Source organism: Elephas maximus, chromosome 10, assembly GCF_024166365.1.
Source record: "Elephas maximus indicus isolate mEleMax1 chromosome 10, mEleMax1 primary haplotype, whole genome shotgun sequence".
NCBI classification, from domain to species: domain Eukaryota; kingdom Metazoa; phylum Chordata; class Mammalia; order Proboscidea; family Elephantidae; genus Elephas; species Elephas maximus.
The window spans coordinates 25,703,804-25,715,051 of NC_064828.1; the positions used below are offsets into that span (position 1 = coordinate 25,703,804).

The 11,248-nt window shown below is 36.8% G+C and overlaps 1 protein-coding gene across 1 annotated transcript; it reads right to left on the minus strand.

The window, feature by feature from the left end:
- Positions 1–10,108: 10,108 nt before the first annotated feature.
- On the minus strand, positions 10,109–11,032 carry LOC126084449 (olfactory receptor 4K15-like). Its single transcript, XM_049899037.1, has one exon. The coding sequence runs from the start codon at positions 11,030–11,032 to the stop codon at positions 10,109–10,111; it is 924 nt and encodes a 307-aa protein (XP_049754994.1).
- Between the last annotated feature and the right edge of the window lie 216 nt (positions 11,033–11,248).

Consider the following 11,248-nt stretch of genomic DNA (forward strand, 5'->3'; position numbering starts at 1 on the left):
TATACTAATTTAATAAAATTTACTAGCATTGGCTAATTCCTCTAAGCACTATGTTAAAACTCTCCATTTGAATTACTTTTCTTGATATTCATCAGCATATTCTTCCTATTTTATAGCTGACAATGTAAAAATAGAAACATTAAAGAGCAGAAGACGATATTACTTACAGCTACTTATGAATTGACTTTAAATGCACGGCTTTGAATAAAAAAAACTATTGCATGACATGAATTTTGATGGAATTTCATAAATAGTAACAAATAAGAGACTATTTTAACATAAACAGAATTTTGGAACAATGATACTATAAGTCCTAAGATAGACACACATGCTGAGGGTAGAACTAGGAACTTGAAATCAAATCTTAACACAAATCTCTATCATTGACTAATTTTGAGTAAGTCCATACACTCTACATCTTTTAAACTTAATAGGAATCTTATGCAGAAACATATGGGTGTGTTCTTCTGGCCCAAAATCAGTGTAGAAATAAAAAAAACAAAAAAAATAAACAAACCCTTAAAGGGAAAATAAATCTGCACATGAGGCAAACAGAAAGGCATGTGCAAAAGAAGATAGGCTCTCAAACTTATCTCTGTAATGCTAACAGAGTTAGGTTGAGTTTGTATGTATTGACTGTTTCTGAGTACTAAATTGTGGATATTTCATTTACCACCTAGCTGAGGCACTGAAGCCAGTGCACAAATAATATGGGACCTTTGAATATATGGACTCTGAGATAATCTCTATAATTAACTATAAACTAAAAATGACACACACGCACAAAAACTTGTTGCCATTGAGTCGATTCTGACTCACAGTGACCCTATAGGACAGAACAGAAACACCCTATAGAGTTTCCAAGGAGCGGCTGGTGGGTTTGAACTGCTCACCTTTTGGTTAGCAGCTGAGCTCTTAACCACTGAACCACCAGGGTTCCAAGAATGGCACCCAAAGACAATGTCTATAAAAATCTAGAAACTATTAAACATATAAATTACAGTTGGATTGTTATATTTATTTGGAGAGCTTTTGGATAAGATATTAATAGCCACCATTTCTTGTATACTCATTATGTGCTAGGAATTCCACAAAGCATTTTCTAAGACATATATATATGGAAACGCTGGTGGCATAGGGGTTAATTGCTATGGCTGCTAACCGAAACGTCAGCAGGGCGAATCCAGTGGACACTCCTTGGAAACTCTATGCGGCAGCTCTACTCTGTCCTATAGTGTTTCTCTGAGTCAGGATCGACTCGACATCAACGTGTTTGGTTTGGTTTTGTATACATATACAGGAGTATGTATGAATATAGACAGAAATAAATATATACAGAAGTATGCATACAAATGTACAGACTTATACACAGTATACATATGCCATATAAAAATTCATATACATAAGAATATAAGAATAAAGCTATACTTGAAGGGTTCTTAACAGTGAAGTTTACTATTAAACTCATCAAAGGACAAAAAAGTGATAAGCTGGAATTTTCTTTATATAAATTGTATTCTAAGTATTCAAATATTATGTTTGCCTAAGAACAAGCATGGAGATCAATACAACAACTAAAGAAATATATGTGCATATATGTGTAAAGAAGCGATTTAACTGAACACACTGTCCATTCACGGAAGAACCACATTATGTGTCCTATACCTGGAGAATAAACTCAGAGATCACAGGGGCTGAGTCTGCAGAAGAGGAAGATGCACTTTTGCAGACATGAGGTTGAGTAGCATATAAAGAGTTAGCTCATCTCTGGACATTAAGTGGGAGTTCAAATATTGTGAGGCAAATTCAATCTTATCAATAGAATTAAAAGAAATAGAAAACTATTTTAAAATAGATTGTCTACAAAGAGCTTTTTGAAATGACGGAAGTACTAAAACTTACATGAGTCACTGCTGGGTTGCCATATGGACTTTACTAAGACAGTTGGAATTTGCCGACTCTTTTATTTCAGAAGTTCTACTGGAATAACCAGAGCTATCATGACATTAGAAATGTGATCTTCTCATACAGCTTGCAATCTGCCTCACTTGTACTTTGCACACTTTCTTTCAGAGGAGGTGGAGATGAAAATGTATTTGTCATTGAAGGGTAATTTTGTCCCAGTGGGATGATTACTAACAAGTTCTTTTATATCACAGACTAAAATATACCACAGACTAGCAAGTATTATTTCTACCTAGGGATTCACACTTCTAAGGATCATGCTCCCAACCTTTCTTTAGCCTCTTGTTACTAGTGTGGCATTAATTTCTTATGAATATTTATTCACAGGCAAGATGTCTGAGCATTTTTTAGAGTTATCATTAGAGTCTTATAAAGTAACTTATTCTCTCTGTGGGCTCTGTGAAATAAATATTGTTTCAAGCCACATTCCAATTGCTGTAATAATCCAGTTCCAGTTGTCATCAAATCAACTCCTATGCATGGCAACCTGTTAGGTGTCAGAGTAGAATTGAGCTTCATAAAGTTTATAATGGCTAATTTTTTTTGTTGTTACTTAAATGAAGGTTTATAGAGCAAATCAGTTTCTCATTAAATAATTAACACACATATTGTTTTGTGACGTTAGTTGCCAACCCCAGGCATGTTTACACTCTCCCCTTCTCGACTTTGGGTTCCCCATTGCCAGCTTCCCTGTCCCCTCCCGCTTTCTCTTCTTTGCCCCTGGGCTAGTGTGCCTTTTTTGTCTTGTTTTGTTTTATGAGCCTATCTAATCTTTGGCTGAAGGACAAACCTCTGAAGTGACTTCAGTATTGAGTTAAAAGGTTTTCCGGGGGCCATACTCTCAGGGTTTCTCCAGTCTCTGTCAGACCAGTAAGTCTGGTCATTTTGTGAGTTAGAATTTTATTCTACATTTTTCTCCAGCCCTGTCTGGGACCCTCTAATTGTGATCCCTGTGAGAGCATTTGGTGATGGTAGCCAGGAATCATCAAGTTGTGCTGGACACAGGATGGTAGAGGCTGTGCTAATTGTGGTCCATGAGTCCTTTGGGCTAATCTTTCCCTTGTGTTTTTGGTTTTCTTCATTATCCCTTGCTCCAGATGAAGTGGGACAAGTGGAGTATCTTAGATGGCCACTCACAAGCTTTTAAGACCCCAGACACTACTCAGCAATGTAGGATGTAGAACATTTTCTTTATAAACTATGTTATGTCGATTGAGCTAGATGTCGCCCAAGATCAATAGCTAATTATTGGGAAGTAGAACACCAGCCCTTTTTTCTGAGGCACAGCTGGGTAGACTTGAACCTCCAACCTTTCAGTCAACAGCTGAGTGCATTAATCATTTGCACCATCCAGGGACTGCTGCTCAAATAATAGATACAGCAAAATGTTGAAATGTAGCAAAACTATAACTCACATGGACAAAATGGAATGTCTTTTTTTTTCTATATCCCTCAATTAAATTTTATTCAATAATTTGAAAAAATTGAGTATCTACTACATCCAAAACCACAGGATAGCAAGTCAAGAATGAGTAAGACAAAGTGCCTATTTACATGGTGCTTGCAATTTAGAATGGGCAATTAAAGAAAAAGAATACAAAGAGAAAAGTATACATATTGCAAGAGAAGATCAAATAAAACTGCAGAGATATTCAGCATTGGGAGAGATTATATTTTTCCAGAAAGGAAGAAGTATGAAGAAAGAGAAGGATAGAGAAAGAAATAAATGCAAAGAAGAAGGAAAAAGACAAAAATATAGTATTGGTGAAGGGCCTTAAATGAGACATAAAGTATTGAAAGGCAGAGACAGTGAGATAAAAAAGGTTATGAAGTATATGCAGACCAAAATAAACAAAGGCATGAGTGAAGAAAAGTGGAAGTGACCCAAGGACCACTGCTGGAGCTTGGCTAGGGCATAGCATATGTCAGAGAGTTTTACTGGACTGTATTTTGGAGGATCTTAAACAAAGGCTTAATATTGAAGGATTCTACAGGGAAAATATTAAACGATGCAGGAAACATTAAAAGAAGATGGAAGGAATACACACAGTCACTATACCAAATAGAATTGGTCAGTATTTTAACCATTTCAGTGGATCACATATGATCAAGAACTGATGGTACCGAAGGAAGAGGTCCATGGGGCAGTGAAGGCATTTGTGAAATACAAGGCTTCAGGAGCTAACAGAATACCAATTAGGATATTTCAACAAAAAGACACAGCACTGAAGTGCTCACTCGTCTATGACAAAAAATTTGGAAGACAGCTACCTCATCAACCAGCTGAAAGAGATACATATTTATGCCTATTGCAAAGAGAGGTGATCCAACCAAATGAGGAAATTATCAAATAATATCATTAAGATAACATGCAAGTAAAATTTTGCTGAGGATCATTTGAAAGCCTTTGCAGCAGTACATTGGCAGAGAGCTGCCAGAAATTCAAGCTGAATTCAGAAGAAGATGTGGAACACTGAATATCATTGCTGATGTCTGATGGATCCTGGTCTAAAGCACAGAATACCAGAAAGATGCATACCTGTGTTTTATTGACTATGCAAAGGCATTCGACTGTGCAGATCGTAACAAATTATGGACAACATTGCAAAGAACGGGAATTCCAGAACACTTCATTTTCTCATCAGACACCTGTACATAGATCAAGCCATAGTCATTCAAAAAGAACAAGGGGATAGTGTGTGGATTAAAATCAGGAAATATGCACATCAGGGTTGTATCTTTTCACCATACATAACCAACCTATATGCTGAACAAATAATCAGAGAAACTGGACTATATGAAGAAGAAAGGGGCATCAGGGTTGGAGAAAGACTCATTAACAAACTGCGTTATGCAGATGAAACAATTTTGCTTGCTGAAAGTGCAGAGGACTTGAAGCAGTTTCTGATGAAGATCAAAGACTACAGCCTTCAGTACGGATTCCACCTCAATATAAAGATAACAAAAAACCTCACAACAGAACCAGGAAGCAACATCATGATAAACAAATAAAACACTGACGTTGTCAAGGATTTCATTTTACTTGGATCCACAATCAACACCTATGGAAGCAGCAGTGAAGAATTCAAACGAAGCATTGCATTGGGCAAATCTGCTGCAAAAGACACTTTTAAAGTGTTGAAAATCAAAGTTGTCGCCTTGAAGACTAAGGTGAGCATGAGCAAGCCAAGGTGTTCTCAATCGCCTCATCTGCATGTGAAAGCTGGGTAATGAAAAAGGAAGAACTAAGAATTGATGCCTTTGAATCGTGGTGTTGGCAAAGAATATTGTATATATCATGGACTGACAAAAGAACAAACAAATCTGTCTTGGAAGAAATACAGCCAGAATGCTCCTTAGAAGCAAAGATGGTGTCGCTATGTCTCACATACTTTGGACATGTTGTCAGGGGGGTCAGTTCCTGGGAAAGGACATCATGCTTGGTAAAGTAGAGGCTTAGCAAAAACGAGGAAGACCCTCAATGAGATGGATTGACACAGTGGCTGCAAGAATGAGTTCAAACATAACAAAGATTGTGAAGATGGTGCAGGATCAGGCAATGTTTCATTCTGTTGTACATAGGGTTCCTAATTGTTGGAACAAACTCAACCGCACCTAACAATTATAAAAACATATTTGTGTCAATTTGTTATAATCTACTACCAATCTCTGTTTTTCACATGGTGTATTTCGATCCTTTATGTTTAATGAAATTATTGATAAATTTGTGCTTACCTTGGCCATTTTATTTTTTGTTTTCTGATTGTCCCTCTGATGCATATCTGTTTTCTTTTTTTTTTTTTTTTGCCTTCCTGTTGGTTGTGGGTATAGGTAACTTAGATATTTATTAAAATGTCCTTTGATTTAACTAGTATTTTGAATGTATTTCTTTGGACAGCATTTATAGTGGTTTATCTAGATATTACATTATATCTACATAATATAGTCTACTTGTGATGCCATTTTTTCAGTTCAGTTGAAGCATACAAACCTTACCTTCCTTTATGCTCCTTTACCCTCCACCATCAATAATATAATTATCTCAAATATTTTCTCTACTTACATTTCAAATCACATTAGATAGTGTTATAATTTTTCTTCAGCCATTTAACAGGATCAGAACAACTCAGCGGATGAAAGAATATCTGTTGTATGTGCCTATATTTTTGATTTTTGTGTTCTTCCTTCCTTCCAGATGTTCCAAGATTGTTTTTTATTGGTTCCTTTCTGTTTATCCTTTATCCTTTCCTTTAGGATCAGCAGTCTGGCGACAAATTACCTCAATTTATCTTCATCTTAAAATGTCATTATTTTTCTTCATTCATGAAGAATATTTTAGTTGGGTATAGGATTCTGAGTTGACAGTTCTTTTCTTTCAGCACTTGAAATATGTTATGCCACTTCCTTCTGACCAAAACAGCTTCTGAGATTAAAGCCACTGTCATTTGAATTGTTTTTTCTTGTAGGTAAAGTGTTGTTTCTCTTTTAATATTTTCAGTGTTTCTTTTTTTTTTTTTTTTTGTCTTTAGTTATCAGGAGTTTGGCCACCATGTGTCTTGCTATGAATTTCTTTGGGTTAACCCTGTTTGGGGGTTGCTTGGGTTCTTGAATCTGTAGATGTATGGCATTTGGGAAATTTTCATTAATTATTTCAGGTGATTTCAACTCCACCTTCATTCTTTTCTCTTTCTGGGACTCTGATGACACAAATCTTAGATCTTTTGTTATAGTCTCACAGTTCCCAGAGGTCCGTTCATTTACTGAATTTTTTCTTTTTTGCCTAATGTTTTTCTCATGATTATATTCAGGATAGAGATTTTCTCATGATTACCCAGAATATGGGTATGGAATGAAGAACACAAGAAAAAGATTTCATACTCATCACATCATATGAAGGGTACATGTTATCAGCATAACCTATTACTATTGGCATTGACCTTGAGTATCTGGCTGAGACAGTGTTTGTTGTTCTCTCCACAGTAAAGTTAGACTTTTTTCCTCTTTTACTCTTTGGAAGAAAGTCTCTATGGGGAGCTCACACTTAAGGAGTGAGGAGTTATGCTCTTCCTCCTTGAACATACAGTGTTCTCATTTATTTTTAGTCTATTTTCTCTCAGATTATGTAATTTGTTTTTTTCTATGTTTAGTTCACTATTTTTCTTTACTCTAACTCCTCCACTCTGCTGTTAAGCCCATCTATTGAATTTATTTATTTATTTAATTTAGTTATTGCTAAAATTTTCATTTTGTTTTTCTTTATATCTCCTATTTCTTTGCTGAAAATTTCTATTCTTTGCTGAGGATTTTTATATTTATCATCTGCTTTGAATGTGTTCATAATTGCTCATTGAAATATTTTTATGATGACTGCTTTAAAATATTTGTCAGATACTTCTAACTTCTCTGTCACCTTGGTGTGGCATCTACTGTCCTTTTTCATTCATTGTGAGATCTCCTGGTTGTATGACTAGCAATTTTTTTTCTTGAAACCTAGGTATTTCAAGTATTATTGGAATGGACTTCATTTAAACCTTCTATCTTAGCTGGCTTTTCCTTATACCACTCTGTCAGTGGAATGGAAGGGGGGTGTTGCCTTGTTACTGCAAAGTGGAAGTAGAAGTGAGGTTTCCCACTCTACCTCCACTGATACCCAAGGAGGAGGGCTCCTTGGCACTGCTTGATGGTAGCAAGTGTTCTGACTTTCCACTAGACCTCAACTGATACCTCTTAGACTGGGAGTAGGAGAAATACTTTGTTATTGCTTTATGACCTCAACAGACCCCATGAGAGTGAAATGGTGGTTCCTTGCTTGACCTTCTTTGACCTCCACCACAGGCGGTTGGAGGGGAGAGTTGGGCCTGATATGAAAGGGAACTAGAAGTGTAGGATCCCCACTTGACCTATGCTGACATGAATGGGGTTGGCACCAAAATTTGTTTTTTTTTTTTGTGGTATTTGGCTAGAGTAGAGTGGTTAGCGTCTAAAAGTTTTCTGAATTGCTAGGCTACTTCTTTCCAGGTCCTTCTTTCTTTCCTTCCTTCCTTCTTTCTTTCTTTTCCTTTTTTTCCCTTTCCTTTTCTCTCATTACTTTCCCTTTCCTTCCCTTCTACCCCTCTTTTTCTGTCTTCCTTTTGCTCCCATTGATACTTCTGAATTTCTGGCTTCTTCACCTCCAAGAAAATTCAGGGAACTTACTACCAGGTCATTCCTTGAGTCTCTAGCCTGTCTGCCTTCGTCTCTCCAATTCTTAGAGTATTATTATGTTTATTTCAAAGAAAATTCTCATGTTTTCACTGGTAAATAGGAGAAGGAATACAGAAGAACAAAAAAAATCATTTTCCCAAATGCATCATTTACCTGCTTTTTTTTTGATGGTAATATTTTTATTCACTTTTAATATTTAAACCATTTTAAACATGTTCACTTCATATCTTTTTCCAATAGATTTATTACTTACATGGGAAAGGGGAGGTTAGCCTACTGTTTATTCTGTCTTCTAACACTTGTTCATTGTAGGTATGCTTCCCATGTGTTTTGTGAGTTTGATTATGAACTCGAATTTAGCAGGTTTTGGGTGCCGGAATTCCGTGTGGCCAGTGTTAAGGGTGTGACCGAACAGAGAGGTTTTTGTCTTTATTTTTCCAAATGCACCAAGAATTTCACTGACTCCTGAAATGAACTATATTTTATGCTGATTTTTTTTTCATATTAAAGCTCTTCTGACTATGCAGGGAGTATAAATTCAAACTCTGAATTCATATATGGACAATCCCATGATTATGATTTCCAAGAGTGAACAATTTTTCTAACCATAAAAACTAAAAAAATTTTTTTTTTTTTTTAGGTCAGGCAAATTAGAACACAGTTTTGGTATTTTCCCTGTGCTTCTCAGAACACTCTTCAAATCCACATCTTCATAGAAGGAAAAGGCTCTAAGAGCCTCAGATCCAAGGGTTCTAATTGTACTTCACACTCTTGAAAGGACAAAATTTCTACCTAATGGCTTCCTGTCATTTTGACTACCTGAAATCACTTCCCATCACCATTCTTCTCTCAAAGCTTGCAGTCTTTCAGATGCGATGACATCATATGTCTGTTTTAAAGAATGCTTCCAGAATTCATAGGCATTTTACTTAAAGTATTCTGAATACCTAAATTTCGACATTATCAGTAATAGAAGTATAATCTTCTTCTAACCCTGTCGTGTTTTGTGAATGTCAATTGAGATAATATATAAGATACCATTTGTAAACCATATTTAAAAAAAAATCCCAAACACTTTGCCATCGAGTCAATTCTCCATTTTGCCATCTGATGTAATTATCCTATGTATTATAAATCCGTACCTCTATGATGTTAAACAGGTAGGATTAGAGACAGTTATGTTAATGAGGCAGAACACATCTCCAGGATTAAGTTTATCTGCCATGAATGGAGCACCTTCTTCCGATCTGGAGTCCCTGCACTGAGAAACTTCTAGACCCAAAGGAAGATTGATGACAAGGACCTTCCCCCAGAGCTGACAGAGAGAGTGAAAGGCTTCCACTAGAGCTGATACCCTGAATTTGGACTTGTAGCCTCAAAGATTTTGAGAGAATGCATTTCTGTTTGTTAAAGCCCCTCATTTATGGTATTTCCATTATAGCAGCACTAGATGACTAAGGTAGGTGGTATGTGTTATATAGCAGGACCAGGAGATTAGTAAAAGAATACATAGAGCAAAGACATATATTTAGCAGTGTTGTTGAAAAAAACTTTTATTTATATAGAGTGAGACATTCATTACTGCATGTAGTCATTGAGCTACTGACTTTGAGTGGCAATTCTGAACTTTAATTTAATATGTTGAGACAAAGAAACACTAATTGTGGGTCCCTATTTTGATACTCGAAAGATGGTGAAATATGCTGCATTTACATGGTTAAGTACATGAACGTAATTTGGTTTCTGAGTTCACCAAAAATATTCACTATTTAGTCCTTAAGTTTGGATAGTTGGTAGAGTTCACATTGCAACAAATACCATTCCTATACCAAAAGAAATTACCTCCAAGTATTTAATTGCTTAGTTCAAATACAGCAAAGGATATAAGTGGATGCCTTTAGTATGGTTGTCATTACCACAAGGGAAAGCCAAGAAACCTTTAGGAACTTACTTGTTCTCTACTCAGTTTCTGCATTGCTGATATTATCTCCTTATTTCTGAATGTGTAAATAATGGTGTTTAAGAGAGGGGTGAAAACAACATAGAATATTGAGAGGATATTATTCACTAGGAAGCTGCTAAAAGGCCAGGCATAGATGAAAATGCCAGGCCCAAAGAAAAGGCTCACCACAGTGACATGGGCAGTCAGGGTGGCCCAGGCCTTGGCCATGCTTGCTGAGGATTGTCTCACAGTGACCAGGATGACTGTGTAGGAGATGAGCAAGAGCACAAAAGAGCTCATAGCTATTAGACCACTGTCTAAAAACATTAGTTTCTCAAAGATATAGGTATCAGTGCAGGCAAGTTTGATGACTAAAGGAAGGTCACAGAAAAAGCTGTCCACTTGATTTGGACCACGGAATGGAAGGTTTACTATGAAAACCAACTGGCTTACCGAGTGTAGGACCCCAATGAGCCAGGAGCCCACAACAAGGCCTGTACACTTGCGTACACTCATGATGGCTGCATAGTGCAGGGGTCGACATATGGCTACATATCTGTCATATGCCAAGGCCACAAGGAGCATCATTTCACCACCGGCAAAGGCATGATGAAAGAATATCTGGGCCATGCAGCCCTCAAAGGAGATGGTCTTGTGCTCCTTGAGGAAGTCAACAATCATTTTGGGTGCGGCAAAAGTGGATAGACACACATCAATGAAGGAGAGGTTACTGAGCAGGAAGTACATGGGTGTGTGTAGTGCAGGTTCAGAGAGGACTGTGAGCACAATGAGTAGGTTTCCCAGCACAGTGGATGAATAAAAAAGTGTGAAAAATGCAAAGTAGAAAAGTTGTATCTCTCGAGGACCTGAAAGACTGTGCAACACAAATTCAGTCACTCTTGAGTTATTTCCTTGGTCCATGATTTCAAGTTCCTGAGATCAGGTCAGGAAATGTCCTGTAAAGACATGGAATTAGAGATAATATCATAGGATTGTGGGAGTAAGTGAGCAAAACCAAGCCTGGCATCAAACCTTACTCTATATACTTATTTACTCTAGATTTTCGTGCTGTTGTTATGTGCAGTTGAGTAGATTCAGGCTCAGTGGATTCTGTAGGACAGAGTAGAACTGCCTCAT

Coding starts and splice junctions, on each gene's coding strand:
- LOC126084449 (XM_049899037.1), bottom strand. CDS start 11,032: ATGGACCAAGGAAATAACTCAAGAGTGACTGAATTTGTGTTGCACAGT.